Consider the following 19238-nt stretch of genomic DNA (forward strand, 5'->3'; position numbering starts at 1 on the left):
AAAGAATTTGCTTCCTTGGAGTCATGTCTTAGGATCCAGCACATCAGAGTCTTCTGGCTTCCTCTTATATTTTCCTACCTGAGAGTCTACAAGATTTACCTTTCTAGACTTTTATTGTCATGACAACTTCTATTTTCTTTTTTCATATAGAAGTAGCCAGAGATTCTTCATCCTCTTCAAACACATCAAGCAATATTTATAGTGAGGCCACAATTAATAAAATGTTTCCCAGAATATGTGTGGGTTGTGTTTAAAGGAATTAGAAGTAGCATTGAATTGTTTCTATTATATAAGAGGTCTGTTTACTAAATGTATATTGTAGAAAAGATCAATGCATTTCAGGCATACAAAAGACATGATTTGAGAGCCTACTATAGGGATCCAGCCCCTGCCTGTGTGGTGGGTGATATAATAAAAGGAAACAGCAAATTTGAGTTATGTCTATACATGTGTAGATGATGTGTGTGAGAGAGTAACTTATGAGTAGAGTCGTCAAGTGGGAGTTTATTAGCTAAACAAAAAGGAAGATGGAATTCCAGAGGAGCAGCTTATGCAAAGACAAGGTGTGAGACAGTAGGTAGATCCAGACCATCTTTGCCTCCAAAGGGATGGATGGAATCCTGCAAGGATGGACTTCAATGACTAGCCTATAGTCCCTTCCATGTGCTCCACTGAGTCTTTATATTTGGGTGAGGGCCCTAGGGAGTGCCTATGTTAGATGATCTTGAGGAGGCTCTGTTTTTTGGACTTTCTGTGAAGTTCATAGAGCTTGGGGATTCTCCATACAGAAGCTGATGTTGGATGGGTGGGAGATTGTGGGATGTTGAGGATGGGGCTGGCTCCCACTTCAGTGGGAAGCACTGAGTTCTGTTCTCTGTCCTTAGGTAAGCTGTGCCAGTGGACTGATGCCTGCCTGTCTCATCCCTGTGCGAATGGAAGTACCTGTACCACTGTGGCCAACCAGTTCTCCTGCAAATGCCTCACAGGCTTCACCGGACAGAAGTGTGAGATTGATGTCAATGAGTGTGACATTCCAGGACAGTGCCAGCATGGTGGCACCTGCCTCAATCTACCGGGTTCCTATCAGTGCCAGTGCCCCCAGGGCTTCACAGGCAAGCACTGTGACAGCCCCTATGTGCCCTGTGCACCCTCCCCCTGTGTTAATGGTGGCACCTGCCGGCAGACTGGTGACTTCACATTTGAATGCAACTGCCTTCCAGGTAAGGAGAGCGCCTAGTGTGCTGGGGCTGGAGATGTACCTCCAGCACCAATGGAAGGTGACGGCTGTGGCTCAGTTGCTCTTTTAGGAAATAGACTTCCCAGTGGGGAAGAGGGGAAATAAGAATTTTGTGTGGGGTGGGTTGCTGGTGAGAGAAGAGTTTTATGGACTAATGGGGTCCATAAACAATAGAGGGTAATTTAACATGTCAGAGTTTATGAAGATGAGTAGCTAGGAAATTTCTTATTGTCCTTTTTCGAGGAACAGTAAGAAATGAAACAGCTCTGAAAAAGAGATAGGTCTATGGAATGGAAGGGAACACAATGAAAATTAGATGTTGAAAAATATGTGTGATTAGTAAAGTACTTTAAATTGACAATAATAGTAGGTGATCAGCTTTCCTATATGCTTTCACCTCTGGAGGAATAATAGATTCTTTTCTGCTTACCCTTTTGTAATATTTCCTGGGCTCCTTGCCCTTTCCACGTAACCTCTGTGACTTTGGGTAACCTTGCCTGACTTGAAGCTAGAGAATTTTGGAATTAGGGTGGTGCTGTGTTTGCTCAATGGGCACTCATTGATACATGCTGATAGATAAGGTATGGCACAACCAGACAAGATAGAAGCCAAAAGAGGAGCAGCATATGAGACCTTGTGGCCTTCTAAGGGTTCCATAGAAAGGGAGAAATGAAAATGAGCAAGCCTGGCCAATTCACTAACCCCTTGTAAAAACGATGAAGAAGCTGAAAACTGAGAATTTTGTTTGGGAACAGAACATAAGCAGCTGGAGCAGATGAATTACTAAGCAACAAAGATTCTGTTTTTTATACAAATATCCTTAGTACAAAAACAAAAGAAGGAAAACTGTAGTGGGGAGTAAAGTGCTAAGTAAGCAGAATTGCCTCAAAAAGTTGTTATAGCTACTCTTTCAAAATGGGAATCTTAGATTCTGGTGTTGTGGATGTGGTTCACATATAACGGGATTGTGTCTTTTATCTTTTGGGGATTAAAGGTCATTTGTTGGTCCTTGATATAAAGCCAAATGGTAATTAATTCATTTCATTCAGTAAAAATTTATTTACTGTCACTTGTTTTCTAGGCACTGTGCTATGTGCTTAGAAAAGAGCGTTACGAGACACTGCCACATAATAAAAAACTCCATACCATTTAACTGTAAGCCACAAGAACAAGCTATTAATTGTATTGTTTTCAGTTTCTCTTCAACGAAGAATAATGAAGATAATGCAGTCATTCTAGACACTAAATTTTATTGACAGAGTATTACTGTCATCTATATTATCTTGAAGAAGAAATAACTAAAAGGTATCTTTCTTCACTCCCATATTTCTTGGCCATATTCTAAGGGTTAAAAAGGAGACAGAAATGTAAACAATTTAATTTTATGCATATTCTAATAATCTAATAGCCTAAGTGGCTAATAATTAAGGTTAGCATGATTTATTGTTGAAAGCTAAATGTATTTTTTTCAATTGTAAGAAAATTATTTTTAATAGTTGCCCAGAACAAGAAGTTGATTTGGCAGCAAAATACTGACGGGAAGTCAGAGAAGTCAATAAAGGAAGTTTTTAGCTAAGAGAGAGTGATTGTTCACTCCTATAGTCTCTGCATTGTTCTCCATTAGCCACGATAAGAACCTTAGGGAATTCTGAGAGTGTGTCCAGGAAAGAATCTGTCAAACCAGAATAGTATCTCCTCCTTGAGAAAGGAAATAACCAGGGATTCCACAGCTGAAAGGCTGCCAGAGCTCGTGGGATGGAGTAAGGAGATCTTGGCTGTCTTTTACGCTCTGCTTGTAATTTAAAGCAAGGCATTTGTTTACTCACTCATGAAGAGAGAGAGAGAGAGAGAGTGTGTGTGTATGTGTGTGTGTGTGTGTGAGAGAGAGTGTGTGTGTGTTGGGTTTGGGATGGAGTTGCAGGGGGCGGGGAGAAGATTTGGCAAAGAGAAAACTAACATTTATTTAATGCCTTTTATGAGTTAGGCACTGTGCCAGGTACTTCTACATCCATTAGTTCAATTACACAAAAATCTTGGGGATAGGTATCATTTTCCTAGTTTTCCCAGGTGAAATAGCTCAAGTTTGGAGATTGGTAAGTGATTTACCCAAAGTTGCACAGCTAACATGTGGTTAGGCTGAGTCCTGAGACCCAGACAGGTTATTTCCAAAGCCTGCGTATCTTACTGCCTCACACTGCACTGCTCCTCCATACTTTGAAAATGTATGAAACTTTTTAAGTGCTTTGAGATGTTTTGATTAAAAAAAAAGTAGGAGATACTTCTAATTATGATCAAATACTCTATGTACATATCAACCTATGTATGACACCATGAAGACATTTAAGATAGTTAAATAGACTAGTTCTTGCCTTTTGGGGTCGCATGATCTAAAACAGATGACATCAGCTTAGACAAAGTATAAAAAAATTAAAAAAGAATTCAAAACAATAGACAATGCAGTAACACTGAATAAATATGTATTTACACAATTTGTAAGATTTTATGCTCATTGTTTTTATGTCCCAGGTGGAGTTTGGAAAGTATTAACTTTATTTCCATATAGGGAAATAGTGCCTGGAGATTATTTTTTCTGAGAAAGTCCTTTTCATAATGCAATACCATTCTCCTTGCTCCTCCTTCCATTGTGCTCTGCACTATTCAAGAGACTAAAATATCACTTAAAATAATAATGACTGTCTCAATGTAAATAACACCCTTATTTGAAGAAAATCATTGTTTCAGTTCTAAAAATGGAGAAACCAAGTCAGCAGGAGGGAAAAGGCTTGTTAGGGTATTCAGCGGCTCCCATGTGGGAGCAAAGTCTTTGCACTTTTAATTGAGGCCTACCCTAATCACTCTATTTCAGATAGTAACCAACCCCTTTCCGCCTAATTATTGGCCCAAGTCTGCTTTTTCTTTTCTTTTTCTGTAAGTAACACTTATCATCTGCTCAGGATATAATTCACTTCATTATGTCTATTGTTTATTGTCTGTCTTTTCTGAATTCTGCTGCCTCTTCCCCTCTTCAAGTGAAAGTTGGAGTCTTTGTTTCTGTTTAGTGACGTATCTCAAGCACCCCAAAACAGTGCCACATTCATAATAGGCACACCAATATTCATTGACCAAGTGGATTTACTATGCTATCAGAGTACTGAGAAGGTAATTTTGGTCTTCCCATCTTCTTTCTGGTATCATACATCCTAGACTTAGTTTGAGTTCTCTGTAGTTCTTGTGTACTCTGGTACTGGAGAAGAACTTCAGAGTCCTTTGCAACTCTGAAAGTCGCAAGTTAGTGACTACATTCAAATGGCCGAGTTATAGTTCTTTTCCTGCAAAGGACACTGTAGTTACAGTGAGTTAATTTTTAGACTTTTGTTATTGAAGTATAGTTGACATATGATGTTATATTAATTTCAGGTGCACAACATAGTAATCGACAATTTTATATATTACTCAGTACTTAACACAGTAAATGTGTTCTCTGTCTGTCCCCATACAACAGTATTACAGTATTATGTTCCCTAATGCTGTATTACGGACTATGTTCCCTAATGCTGTGCTTTTCACCTCCATGACATATTTATCTTACTACTAGAATTTTGTGCCTCTTTATCCCTTTTACTATTTTGCCATTCCCCCATCCTCCCACCTCCTTCCTGGCAACCACCAGTTTGTTCTCTGTATTTGAGTCTGTTTTGTTTTTTAGATTCCACATATAAGTGAAATAATACGGTATTTGTCTTTCTCTATCTGACTTATTTCACTTAGCAAACAGTACTCTCTAGGTCCATCCATTTTGTCACAAATGGCAAGATTTCATTCCATTTTATGGTTGAGAAATACGAGTTTAATATTTGAGTATTACTGTAAGACTCATGGAGAGGGGATTAAAACTGGAAAGTGACTCATCTTGTATAACAGAAAGAAGTATTTCTCTACAGAGGGAAGGAAAAATATATTGAGTATATTCAAGAGGGAACTAATAGAATCAAACCAAGGAACCATATTTCATCTTCTCCCTGAATGATCAACTGTTAATAATCCAGATCCTTCATGGGATAGCATTAAATAAATCTTTAGTGGCAAGAAGCTCTGAAAAGGGACATTCAGCCAGAATAATTTTAACATAAGAAAAAGATAGAAAATAAATTAGTGAATTATTGATTCCCAGTATTTTTGGGTTAGGACCAATTAATGGGGAGAGAATCAGTTAGGGTAGTCTTGTGTTTGTGGATATTTTAAAAAGTAGCACAGGTTATCAGAGAACAGTGGGTTGTTTGAATCTATTGGCTGTGCCTTGTGAGTTCATAGTTGGATTGGCCAGTCCTCAATGTACTTTCCTTTTCTTTCTCTGCCACACCTTTCTATTCCTCTATGATTTTTTATAAAATTCATAAGAAGATCTCTGATTCGTCCTTTCCAAACAACGGAGGCTTATTCTCTGTGAACCACCTCTGTATTTCACAGGCTGATTATATGTGATATCCCTATATCATTAAAATAAACCTTAGGCTCATTTTGTGGCTTTTGTGTCTGAGCTTTAAAACTATTATAAATAATTCCCTCCTGCATTCTCAGATGCAAGGGCATGTGACTTTCTCTTGGGTATTATACTAATCATAATTTGGCAGGTTTCTTTAGAGCAGATGAAGAAATGATTATACCACTTTCCAGGGTACATTATTTTAGTTCCAGTTTTAGTTGATGTTCCTGGAGGTCTTTCCTATTCTCCTATGCTCAGTAGTTTGGACCATGCCATCTCCTTAGCTTTCTGTTACCTTCCCCTGCCCCTCTTGCCTTTTTATATAGAAATTACTCTTTAAAAAAATATTTAATTTATTTAAAGAGAGAGTGTGAGTGGGAGGGGCAGAAGGAGAGAGATTGATTTTCTAGCAGACTTTGTATTGAGCCTGGGGCCTGACTCGGGGTTCTATCCCATGAGATTGTTACCTGAGCCAAAATCAGAGTTGGATGCTCAATCAACTGAGCTACCCAGGTGTTGCTAAGGACTTATTTTTTATGATGTGTCAAAGGAACTATTTCATTGAAATGCCTTCTATGTTCCCAATCCCCAAGGGCATTAGAGACCTCCCTAAGGTCTTTTGCTAACTTGTATACCTCTAGCACAGCACTTATCAAACTGATGGTTTATTTGTTCATCTTTTCTAATAGACACTTTTTTTTTTTTTTAACTTTTCCTCCCAGTACCCAACTTAGTGCCTGGCACAAAATTGAGACCCAATGAATATTTGATAAATGAATGAATTAAATGTGATAGAAAAGAGAATTATTATATTCTATAATTAAAAATATATTTTATACTGAATTTCTTTCTTTTATTTCAGCTTACTCATTTCTTTGACTTTTTCGGTGATGAAGTAAGAAGAGTGGAATCATTAGGGAGATATTAAGGGAGGTGTGTAGGAGCAGCAGCCTGGGTGGGTGGTGGGGCTGGGGGATACATGGCCAGTCATGAAGGTCAGTGAGAAAGGAAGATGTATGCCAAGAAAACTAACTGGACAGATATGGGGCCAGTTTGCTTTTGTGACAGATTTTTTTCTTGGGGGGTTGTGGGGGAAAGTAGCCTTGTAGCTCTTTTTTGCCTTTGTCTAGTTCCAGATATTCCTGTTTTTTTTTTTTTTTTTCTCATTCTTTCATCCCTATGGACTAAAGCTCTTCTGGATGACTTTTAGCCTGGTTTGGGAGAATCTTAGTTGTGTCATTTCATCTTCCTCTTTCTGCTCTCTTCTTTGTATCTCTCCACAAGCCTTTCTACCCTCACACGTCCCAACATCTGAAAAATGGAAAGATATGGGTGCTTTCTTGAGAGATGCTGTTCTCTGTGTGGGATGACCAGGTCAAAAGATTCTTTTATGCTCCCCTGCCTCATGTCATCATTTATCAGTTACATGGGCCATGGTTTTATAATAGCACAGTCTTAAAATGTTCCTTCTAAGTTTGATTTCTCTCTTTTTGGCCTTTTAAGGATGTGAATTGGCTTTAAGCAGTAGACTCCTTTTAGTACGGTCATGTGAGCCTCTTTGTAAGTCTGTTACAACCATCCCACCCACAGGTCTGGAGACTTGTCTGTTTCCCTTTCCCCTAGAACCTTAAAATACATTTTTAAGAAGTGATTGCACTGTAACTTATTCATATAAGCCTTACCACCACCTCCCCTCCTTGGATGGACTTTCTAACAAGAATTTGCTAGCTGTTTCCAAAAAGAGGTTTGTATCTTTATTTTTATAGCATAAATTCTGTCTTAACTCTGGAGGAGAACTGATTTGGTTTGAGTTTTCTCAGACATGGGAACTTTTAACCTACGTCGGTTTTTCAGATTTTTGCATGGAACTCTGGGGTCCCAGACAGCGTAATGATTGAAACTAGTTCAGTACTGACTCCTACCTACTAGCCATATAAACTTGGATAAGTCAGCCACATGGTTGTCAACCTCTTCATCCGTAACATAAAAGGATTAGAGTAGATAATTTCTGTGGACTACTTTTATTCTGTTCATACATAATAGTATTAGCTAATATGTATAGATCAGGCACTGTTTTAAATGCTTTCCCCTTTATAATAGCTTTATTGAGATCCAGCTTGCATACCATATAATTCACTCTTTAAAGTATACAATTCAGTGGTTTTCAGTGTATTCACAGATATGTGTAACCATGACCACAGTCAATTTTAGAACATTTTTATCATTCCAAGAGAAACCCTATACCATTAGCAGTCACATTGCCTTGGTCACTAATTCTCCCCCAGCACTAGGCAACTACTAATCTACTTTCTGTTTATAGATTTGCCTGTTCTGGACATTTCATATAAATAGAAACATATGTGGTCATTTTGTGATTGGCTTCTTTCACCTGACGTTTTTGTAATGTTTTCAAAGTTCATTCATGTTGTAGGAGATATCAGTACTTCATTCCTTTCATGGCTGAATAATATTCCATTGTAGATTTGCCACATTTCCCCCTACTTTTTAAAAATTAAAGTATAATTAACATACAATGTTATATTAGTTTCAGGTGTGAAATATGATTCAAGAATCCCAATCATTACTCAGTGCTCACCACATTTTATTTATCCATTCATCAATTAATTGACATTTGGGCTCCTTCTGCTTTTTTGGCTATTATGAACAATGTTACTGTGAACATTCTTGTACAAGTTGTTGGGTGGACAAATATTTTCATTTCTCTTGGGTGTATATTTAAGAGAGGAATTGCTGGGTGATGTGGTAACTGTTTAACCTTTTCAGGAACTGCCAGACTATTCAGAGTAGTTGCTCTATTTTACCTTCCAACCAGCAGTATATAAAGGTTCCAATTTCTGTACATCCTCACTAATGCTTGCTATTGTCTGTCTTTTTGATTATAACCATCCTAGTTGGTGTGAGATGACATCTCATTGTGCTTTTAATGGGCATTTCTGTGATGGCTATTGGTATTGAGCATCTTTTCATGTGCTTATGGCCATTTGTATATCATCTTTGGAGAAATATCTATTCAGGTCCTTTACTCATTCTGTAATGGGCTATTTGCCTTATTATCATATTATTTATACTGTATTTTTATAATTGCTGTAAGAGTTCTTTATATATCCTGAATACAAGTCTCTTATCAGATACATGATTTACAAATATTTTCTCTCATCCCGTGGGCTGTTTTTTTACTTTCTTGATGGTATCTTTTGAAACCCAAATGTTTTTAGTTTTGTTGAAATCCAAACTTACTAATTTTTCTTTTGTTGCTTATACTTTTGGTCATATTTATGAAAACTTTGCCTACCCCAAGTAGGCATGAATCTCTGTAGATTCACTCCTGTGCTTTCTCATGAGAGTCTTATAATTTTAATTCTTAGGTTTTAAGTTAATTTTTTGTATTATGGAATGTGAAAGGGGTCCAATTTATTCTTTTACCTGTAGATATTCAGTTGTCCCAGCACCATTTACTGAATTAAGTTCTCTATGTATCTAATTAGTTTATTCTTTACAGTAATCCTCTGTAGTAGGCCCTGTTAATTACCCCATAGAGGAAAAAAAGTTCTAGTATCTTACCCCTGTTCACTCACCTACTGCATGGAAATGTTGAAAGTTGAACCATGGCCCCAAAGGCCATGCTTTAATCATGAATTAACTCTTACCAACCTGCCTTCTTATGTGCTTACCTTTGACAGGGGAAAACTACCTTGAAAATAGTCAATTATAAAAATAAAACATTTTATTTCTTATAGTTGTGGTTATGCTGAAATGCTTCTGCTTTCTTTGTGGTTGGTGAATTCAGTTAGTTGTAGCATCAGCTAATGTATATTCAGGGTCACAGTTTCAATTCCTAATAGTTTGGCTATAAGGGCTTTATCACCTCCCTGATATTGTAGTCAACCATATTAGTCTTACTCATCATAAAGATCAAGTTACCAGTTATAAAATACCACTAGACCATGCACGTTCCAGCAGTGGTGGGCCAGGAGCCCTACTTTCCTCCCACACTCTAAAACTGTATCTTTTACTTTTCTAAAGAATGTTTCCATTAAGAGCACTACAGTAGGAGCAAAGACCTCAGTTATTGTTCAGACACTGCTACTTGGTGGATCTGTAGATTTGTGCTTACTTTGTCTTAATTATGGGTGGGCTTAAACCAGTATTTTCTGACTCCATTCATTTGTAAGACTTTCATACAGTTAAACAGATCTATGAGTAATAGGATAAATTTTTAAAAATCTGAGTCTATAAAAAATTTTATGGTCTCTCTTAAGCTTACTTAGTAATTCATCTCCTTGAATGGACTGTATACCAGATGCCTAGAGAAATATAATTCTCTTTATCAAGCTTTCAATTATTCCCATCTTCCATGACATGATTTCCTTTGGTGTCGGTAATTTTTTTTTTTTTCCTGCTTGGTTTATACCTGTTTACATGACTGCCACTTTATTTAGAGAAACCAGCCATGTTGCAGCCAGTGCAGATGTAGAATGTCACAGTAGCTTGTGGTAGGAATGAATAAAGCAGGGTGTGATTGGTATCAGTCCCATTCACCAGGCTGTAAACACCTCCAAAGCAGGGACATTCTGTCTTTTTTACTCACAGTTATATCCCCATTGCTTAGCATAAGACCCAATAAGTGTTTTGAGTGAGAGAAGAAAAACCTTCAGGGACATTTTGAAGAGCCAAATACTTAGTCATACTGTATTTCAAATGGGAATGTTCAGTTGAACATTCAATTTTAAAGCTGGTAGTCTTGGGATGCTTGGGCAGTTCAGTGATTGAGCATCTGCCTTCAGCTTAGGGCATGATCCCGGGGTCCTGGGATCGAGTTAATTCATCGGGTTCCCTGTGGGGGAGCCTGCTTTTCCCTCTGCCTATACCTCTGCCTCTCTCTCTCTGTGTCTCTTGTGAATAAATAAAATCTAAAAAAAAAGCTGATAGTCTTCTATTTCACTAGCTGTGGAATTTGGTAGCAAGGAGAAAGAAAGGAAAAGCTCAGTATATGAATTACAGAGAAACACACTATGGGTAGTTAAGTTGAAGTTTGGTGTGCTGGTTTCATTTTTTATTAAAGGGAAAAATTAAAAGGAAGGAAGTAATGCTTTAAATGTGGAGAGAGGGATGAAGAATTTGAAGGGTTGGTAAGTTTAATTAATAATAATGCCACCCCATTTTCGGATACGTTTTTATATTTATAATATAAATATATTTTACTCATGATATGGCACTTATAACAACCTAGAAAGACAGGTTGGGCAGGTGGAATCAGCCTCATTTTACAGATGAGGAAGCTAATTCAGAGTTTGTAATTTAGTATGTGTTAAATAGCTTATAGGTAGTCAGATTGGAACTTGATCCATATCTTCAGACTGTGAGCTCAATATTTTTTTTTATGTTCTGCACCCCCACTTAGTTTTCCCAGGCATCCTAAGAATAAAGTAAATTATTTTAAATTTAATTAGGTGATCTTTTATCTGTTCTCCTCATTAAAAAAAAAAAAAAGATTTTATTTCTTTATTTGAGAAAACGAGAGAGAGAGAGAGAGACAGCACGAGCAAAGGGTAGGGGCAGAGGAGAGGGAGAAGCAGGCTCCCTGCTGAGCAGGGAGCACAACGGAGGGCTTGATCCCAGGCCCCCGAGATCATGACCTGAGCCGAAAGTAGATGCTTAACCCATTGAGCCACCCAGGCACCCCTATTCTCCTCATTCATCTAGCACGGAGCTGGGGAAAATCTAATATCCTCCCCCTTCCCTTTTTAAGAACCAGTGAATAGTTGTCTAAGTAGACATTTTTCTTCACTGGGATTTTATTTCACAAAAACACTTTGAAATACTTGTGAGGTAACTATGAAGGCATGTTATTGGCATAACGAGTCACTTTAACTGTCTAGCATCTCTCAAGGCAAGATAAGACAGAAGATTGGGGGATTTTTTTGTATGGTGAGTCCTGGGTTGACTGGCTGCTGGCTACTGAACTGAAATAATGAAGTAGGTCTGTTCTGATGACCATGTTCTGTGGAAGAGCTGATCACTTACTTCTGCATGAGAATTCATTGTTTTCTCTTGTTCTTCTCTATCCAGGTTTTGAAGGGATCACCTGTGAGCGGAATATTGATGACTGCCCTAACCACAAGTGTCAGAATGGAGGGGTTTGTGTGGATGGGGTTAATACTTACAACTGCCGCTGTCCCCCTCAGTGGACAGGTATGCACACTGTGGTAAATTAACCAGAACGGGGCATGGATTGGTAAGGAGAGGCAGGCTGTTTTTCAAGTAGACACCTTTTACAAGGGTCTCTGTGTTATATCATTGGGGATAGTGCTAACCCCAAATGTTCTTCTCTGCTCATTTAAAGAAAAATATTTTCACAGGTTATTGGGCTGGTGCTCTGAACTCAGCACTTCAGCACTATGCTAAGGTACTATGGCAGATACGAAAGAAGAGCAATTACTGACAGACTCTGAGGTCTGGGAAAAACAGCACATTGTGTAGGATATAGTAGATACTTAACACATATTTGAGAGGAAAAGAACATAATTAACTATGAAAATATAAATGTTCTCACCACACTTACAGAGAAATGGTTTATGCTTAGTAATGGTGTGTTAACTAATCTTATTGTAGTAATCATTTTGCTACACACACTATAAATGTGTATCAAGTCATCACATTGTATGTATACTTTAAATTTATACAATATTATGTGTCAACTATATCTAGTAAAGCTGGAAAAAAACCACTGCAACTTAAGTTGTGATGTAGTATCAAAGAATAATCATAATTATATGAAAAGGCTATTAAAATACTCTTCTTTCAACTAAAAAATGAAAATAAAACTTATACAGACTACAAGAGTTCAGAGCTTATTCATGGACAGAAATCCATCTCATATTATTGCCATGTCCTATAGTTATGCAAAGGGTTGGGCAGACAGCCTTGATGACATACTTTTTATGACACCCCTCTACACTTCTTTTTCCTTTTTTGTATCCCTTTTTGTACATTGGACAAGAACAGATTTTTCAGGCTCAGACATTAGTCTTGTTTAATTTTACAACCTCTTGGAAGTGTCTGATGTTGTCTTAGGCAGATTTTCCACTTATTTTTGAAAGTTAAGTGATTTTATGCAGACATTTGGTTCTAATTTCTGTTTATATCTATTTATCTAACTGAAAGTGGAAACAATTAAGAACTGATTAAGTGACTAAGAACTAAGCCTTTTTGAGAGAACTTGATGATTTAATATGGAAACCTAAGAATAAATTAGTGTTACAAGGAAGAAATTTCAGGGGCGCCTGGGTGACTGTTGGTTAAGTGGCTGCCTTTGTCGCAGGTCATGATCCCAGGGTCTTGGGATCAAGTCCTTCATTGGGCTCCCTGCTCCATGGGCAGCCTGCCTCTCCCTCTCCACCACTTGTGCTTTCTCTCTTTTTCTCTGAAATAAGTAAATAAAATCTTAAAAAAAAAAAAAAGAAACTTTAGCACCAGTGAGAGTTTTTTGCCCAGCAAAGAAGTCTTAATGTTGGATTGCTGCCATTACTACCTGATATTCTTTAGAATCTCCAAATTGCTTTCCCTTCTTTGTAGGAGCTAATTATATAGAGTACCCTTTAGAGCTGTACACTAATAATAGAAAAGATTAAAAGGGTTTAAAACTTTAGTAACATGATTTCCTAGAATGGCACACATTTCTGATTTTAATCCCCAACTTGTCCTTTTTTTTTTTTTTTTTAAAGATTGTATTTATTTATACATGAAAGACACACACAGAGAGAGGCAGAGACACAAGCAGAGAGAGAAGCAAGTTCCATGCAGGTAACCTGATGTGGAACTCTATCCTGGGACCTCAGGATCACTCCCTGGGCCAAGGGCAGGCATTTAACCGCTGAGCCACCCAGGCGTCCCCAACTTGTCCTTTTTAATACTTTGTACTGAGTTTCCCCGGAATTGGTGTCTTGGTGTCTTGATCCTAGGACTTCACTCCCAATACTCTGCTTTTTCTGTCATATTCTCTCTTCTCCTTAGCTTTTGCTGTTTCTCTGGTAGATTTTTTCAGATGCCATTTTTCTTTTCAACTCAAAAAAATTACTATGAAGTTCATTACATGAGAGAACTGGAAAGATTTAAATTTTTCTCTTTTTAATGATCCTTAGAGTGGTTTTGGACAGGATAAGATGCTTGTTAGGAACTTGGCGCTATTCTAATCTCTCTTTGCTCTGTGGGAGAGTGGCTCTTTGTTGTACATGGTACTAGGCTTCTGATGCCAGTGAAGATTAAATGATTTCTTTGATGCTGTACTCTATTTTATGCTTTGATATTAATTAGGAAGGTGCAATCTTGGGAAAGCTCTCCCAGTGAAGTGATATTTTATCAAAATTTCTTGCTCCAGGACGTTTAATAAGTACCGTATGTCTCTTTCTCCATGTGCTTTTGTATTTTCTAGAAAGGATGACAGATTTCTAGAGAAGTTTAGTATGACAATATTTATTTCTTTTGATCTGCTGTCATTTAAAATGATTCTCAGTCTTTGATTTCCTACCATAGGTTTCCTTCCTCTTTTTCAGTCATCCGATTCTTTGATTTCTAGTGGCCTTGTTGTTCCAGCCTTGTTTTTTGCTATCCCCATTACTAACAGGATCAAGTCCTAGGTCCTTTCTCTGCTGTATGAATTCCTTCAGGTCTCAGCCTTGTTGGCTTCTCCGGTATTCTCATGCATCTAACAGCACTTTATATTCCAGCAACAAGAACTGCCTCCAGTTCTCCCATATCTACTACATCTTATGTCTTCACTCACATCATTCCTCTCCCACAGATTTCCCTTCCCTACTCCTCTGCCTGTTGTCCTCACCAATTTTGCCTGCCTGGCTCAAGTCTCATGGTTCCCTCCTTCTGGGAGCTTTCTGTGACCTCTCTTCAGGCTGAGCTACATATTCTTCTCTGGGTTCCCTTACTACACTGTATGTTCATGCCTCAGAGATAATGTTCACCATGTTAATTTTGGCATTATTATATGCTTGAGGTGAGGGAAATACCAAGTTATAGGGTTACTGAACTGTTGTTGATAATACAGTTACTAGAGCTCTCTACACACCTTTGTTCTCAGTAGCATACAGCTGAACTGTTCACCTTCTCAGCCCTCACCTCAGTCTGAGAAGAATAGAAAGAAAAATGGGAGTCAGATACTGATATCAGAGCTATAAATTCAGATTAGTATTTTCTGCTTTATACAAATTAAAGAAATGAATGGAGCTGGGAGTTGACTAGTGTTTGTTAGTAACCAAATACTGTGCTAATTACAATGTTTTGTTTTGTGTAATCTTTGTGATAACTGAATCAAGGGTAGAGTTTATTAAATATCCTTTTTACAGATAGTAATGGATATTCAGAAGGGTTAAACAGTTTACTCAGGGCACATAATGGTTGGGTTACGGTTTGAATCTAGGCTTGTTGAACCCTGGGTCTGTGCTCAAATCTGTGGTCTTTTTCTATACAAATTGACTCTGCAGGTTCCTTTTTATTTTTTAAGGATTTTGAATCTTTTAAGTAGACAGTGTTCAATTTACAATTTTATTATTTAAGGATGTGGTGATTTATTTTTTTTTTCTATTTTAGAAATTTTCCTAATTATTTTGAAATTAGAAGTCAATATTGAGTGAATATTTTATATTCGGGCAGGTGATTTTTTTTTCACTATATCCAAGAACCTTATTGCAATTTTGTTCAGACTTCCCCCTACAATTTGCAGCAAGAGTTGAAGCACTTGAGTGTTTGGTCTGGGTTTTGACAAAAGAGTAAAAGGAGTTTGGAGTAGTCTACTAGGAGAGGAAATGAAGTTGCCAGGTATCTGAAAAAGAATGGATGGAATTGGGCAGCCCCGGTGGCGCAGCAGTTTAGCGCCGCCTGCAGCCCAGGGCGTGATCCTGGAGACCCAGAATCGAGTCCCATGTCAGGCTCTCTGTATGATGCCTGCTTCTCCCTTTGCCTGTGTCTCTGTCTCTCTGTCTCTATGAATAAATAAATAAAATCTTTATTTTCATTTTTTTTTAATATTCTTTTTTACTCTTTTTAGTATGAATGGTATTTTTGATACATTCACTCTTTTATTTTTTTAATTTTTATTTATTTATGATAGTCATACAGAGAGAGAGAGAGAGACAGAGATTGGCAGAGACATAGGCAGAGGGAGAAGCAGGCTCCATGCACCGGGAGCCCGACGTGGGATTCGATCCCGGGTCTCCAGGATCGCGCCCTGGGCCAAAGGCAGGCGCCAAACCACTGCACCACCCAGGGATCCCCTAAATAAAATCTTTAAAAAAAATGGATGGAATTATATAGCTGAAGAAACTAGATATCAATTTGAAATAAAGGAGATTATGAATTTTGCATATTTTTTTAAATTAAGTTTTTTATTTTAATTCTAGTGTAGTTAACATACAGCACTATATTAGTTTATAATGAGAGGAGCCTGATACTATGTTGTTTTATAAATATGCATACAAAGAAGGTTTGGTCTTTAGTAGCAAGTTCTGGGCTTTAAGATAACCAGAAATTTTTTCTGAGCCTTTTCATGGTTTGATTTGGGATAAATGAATCAGCTTCCTTTTCTTCAGAAGGCTTTATTTTGCTATCCATAGAACTCTAACATCTCTTAGTTACTTTACTGGGATATTAGGGGAATAAGTGGTATAATAAAAAAACCTTTTGAGCCTTTCATTTATCATATAGATTACATTTAATTGTAATTGTAAATTACAATTACAACTGAAAATTGCACTTATGTAAAACATTCCAGATCCGTGCTGTTTGATATGGCAGACATGAGCCACATTTTACTATTGAGTATCTGAAATGTGACAGGCCTAATTGAGATGTGCCACAGCTGTAAAATACCCAAGTTTGAATGTCTTACTAATAGTGTTTTAAATATTGGTTTAGATACCTAAACGATAGCATTTTGGATATAGTGAGTTAAAATATAATATTAAAATTGATTTCATCTGTTTCCTTTTCTTTTGTTTAAGTGCTACCAGAAAATTTTAAATTAAATCTGTGTATCTCATGATATATTTTTTTGGACAGCACTCCTTTAAGTAAGACGTTAAGTTCTGTAGGTATTACAACTGCTGCTACTATGTAGGAGTATCCTCTCTGATCTGGGCTGGTAAAGGGATAGACTTGTCTATACAGGGGGCCTTGGGTTTGTCTCACTAGAAGAAAGCATGTTGGCCTGTTCTAATGTGGTTGCCACATCAGTTGTGGACAAAACTGTGTTCTAATCTAATCTTCTCACCTGACATGTCCATCAGGAACAGTATTAGTTTGTACCTTCAAAAGGTATCATTCTTCTGGATGAACTGAAGCCCAGGTAGAAGAAAGAAATTGGTCTTGGGATTTGGGCAAATGGTTTACTTTTTATAGGAATTTTGTTATAGAGATAAGCCTGAATAGTTGGATGTTCCTTTAGGAAAATGGAAATAAACCTAAGGATTTGGTGAAGCCTGAGCACAAATGTTTTTACTATTACCATATTTGGCCCCAAGCCATCTTATGAAAGAAGTTCTGCTCTGGCAGGTATCCACTTAAGGAAAAAAAAAAAAGTTATAAATGCTCCCAAATTAATTAAACCAGTGTAGATTGATGTTTTGTCTACACAGATTATTATTTGAATTTTCTTTTTAAAGGTTCATTTCCTTCAGAATTAAAGTTGCCTCTAAACTCAACTCACAAATTCCTCTCTGGCAGCTTTTGGTTTGGGTTCACTCATAGGGCAGACGTGATTTATTTTCTTGTGCTTGTTATTAACCCAGAAATGTAATTTCAGCTTGGGCTTGGAATAGTGCTTTGGGACGTTAAGCAGAAGTGAACAGTGGAAGTTAGGTGGACATGAGTCAAATAAAACCAACCACATTTTCTCTCAGCTCTCCTTTTATAATAGATGAGCCCAAAGAATTGTTTAAAACTCCCTTTACTGTCAATTGTTCCAATTTCATTAAAAATTTTTGGCATGAATCAGCAAGTACATACTCCTGGAGGTGGTGCCGTAGCTAGCTCCTGTGTTTAGGAGTGGAGTCTTTTCATAGCAGTATTTTGATTTTGAACTAGATGCCTCATTTCAGTCTAGCCTCTAGTTGGTGACAAGCTGTTCCCTAGGGTGAGGGTTTTCTCACAACCACTTTTCTGTTTTTTAAATACTATAGGGATGGAGGTTTTTGGTTGAGAGTGGGAACTGTTTATATCTGAGGCTGAAAAGTATTCTCATTTGCATTCTACATGAGGGAATGGGAAAATGCATCTCCCATTTCAGTTCTCTGCTGTGAACCTGATTGTAAGGACTTGATAAAAGCCTGTTTTCTGGAATTCTGCTTCACCACCCAATTTCAGTTTGCTATCTGTTGGGCAGATTGCCAGAGTGCTAACCTGAAGCACCCTCATCCTAAAGGTATCAAAGTTGATGAGTGGTCACATTGGTGTGAACAGGGGAGGGTGGTTAGGATAGCCCCCCATACAACATAGGAGGTAAGACTGAGGGATCTTTTTTGTCCTTGTGGTTCATGACTCAATGTCTGGCTTTGCCCACATCCCAGGCAAGATATAGTTTCTTTCCATGGCTTTTCAAGCCCCCACAGAATTGTTGTAAGGTATCTTCAATAACATATTTAATAACAGTTAACAGTAACTCACTGTTATATCAAATGTATTATGCTGATGCTGTAAGAGACACACACACAAAAAATTCTTATCTTTTAAGGATGATCAAATTCACTAGGAAAAAAGAAGAAAGTCTATACATAACCATAGTAGAAGGTAGGAACTATAAATGAACATGAGTTTGAGAGAAGACATGGGTAGAAATTGGGGGTCATCTAAGTACTTGGTTGGTTGAAGGGGGAAATAGAGTAGATTAACTTCTGTTTTGAATCTGTGTAATGAGAGAATGGGGGTTCTATTAACAGCGATAGAGAAATGGGCTAGAAATGCTGGTGAGTTTGAGGTGAGTTTTCCAAGAGAAAAACACTTAAAGACCCAGGAGGTCAGATGAGAGGCAGGAGCTCTAGACTCCAATTTTGAGTCTTGTTTTTGGTTGCCCTGGGGATGTATCAGATCTGTAAGGGAAAGTGTGTGATGTGAGAAGAACAGAGAGTTTGGACCTAAATTATGAGAAAAGTCCACATGTCAGAAAATGGAGGAGGCAAGGGATCCAAAGACGGAAGGTGGCAGAAAGGGATGTGTGTGAGTTGGGAAGAAGCTCTGCCATGACAATAAACCCTGAGCCAGGGGACTCCATTTTAAGACTGTGCCTTTGCCTCAACTCTGCATGCCTCTGTGGAGCTATCTCTGGTACTTACCACTGTTCCTGATTTATATATGCTTATCTCACCTGAGAGATTCTCAGCCTCTGAAGGATGGGGATAGTGTTACTTATTTTGGAATTCTTGGGACCAGTTTTGACATATAGTAGTTATTGAATGAATGACAAGAGACTGAAATAAGAATGATAATTGCAAAGAT

At 37.7% G+C, this 19238-nt stretch overlaps 1 protein-coding gene across 1 annotated transcript in view; it reads left to right on the plus strand.

The window, feature by feature from the left end:
* NOTCH2 (notch receptor 2) overlaps window positions 1–19238 on the plus strand; it is a 160998-nt gene that overhangs the window by 76614 nt on the left and 65146 nt on the right. Inside the window, exons 4-5 of the mRNA XM_077842629.1 lie at window positions 885–1220; window positions 11811–11933. Of these exons, the coding sequence (XP_077698755.1) occupies window positions 885–1220; window positions 11811–11933 (459 nt within the window). The remainder of the gene's footprint in view (window positions 1–884; window positions 1221–11810; window positions 11934–19238) is intronic.

Source organism: Canis aureus, chromosome 12 (assembly GCF_053574225.1).
Source record: "Canis aureus isolate CA01 chromosome 12, VMU_Caureus_v.1.0, whole genome shotgun sequence".
In the NCBI taxonomy this organism is placed as follows: domain Eukaryota; kingdom Metazoa; phylum Chordata; class Mammalia; order Carnivora; family Canidae; genus Canis; species Canis aureus.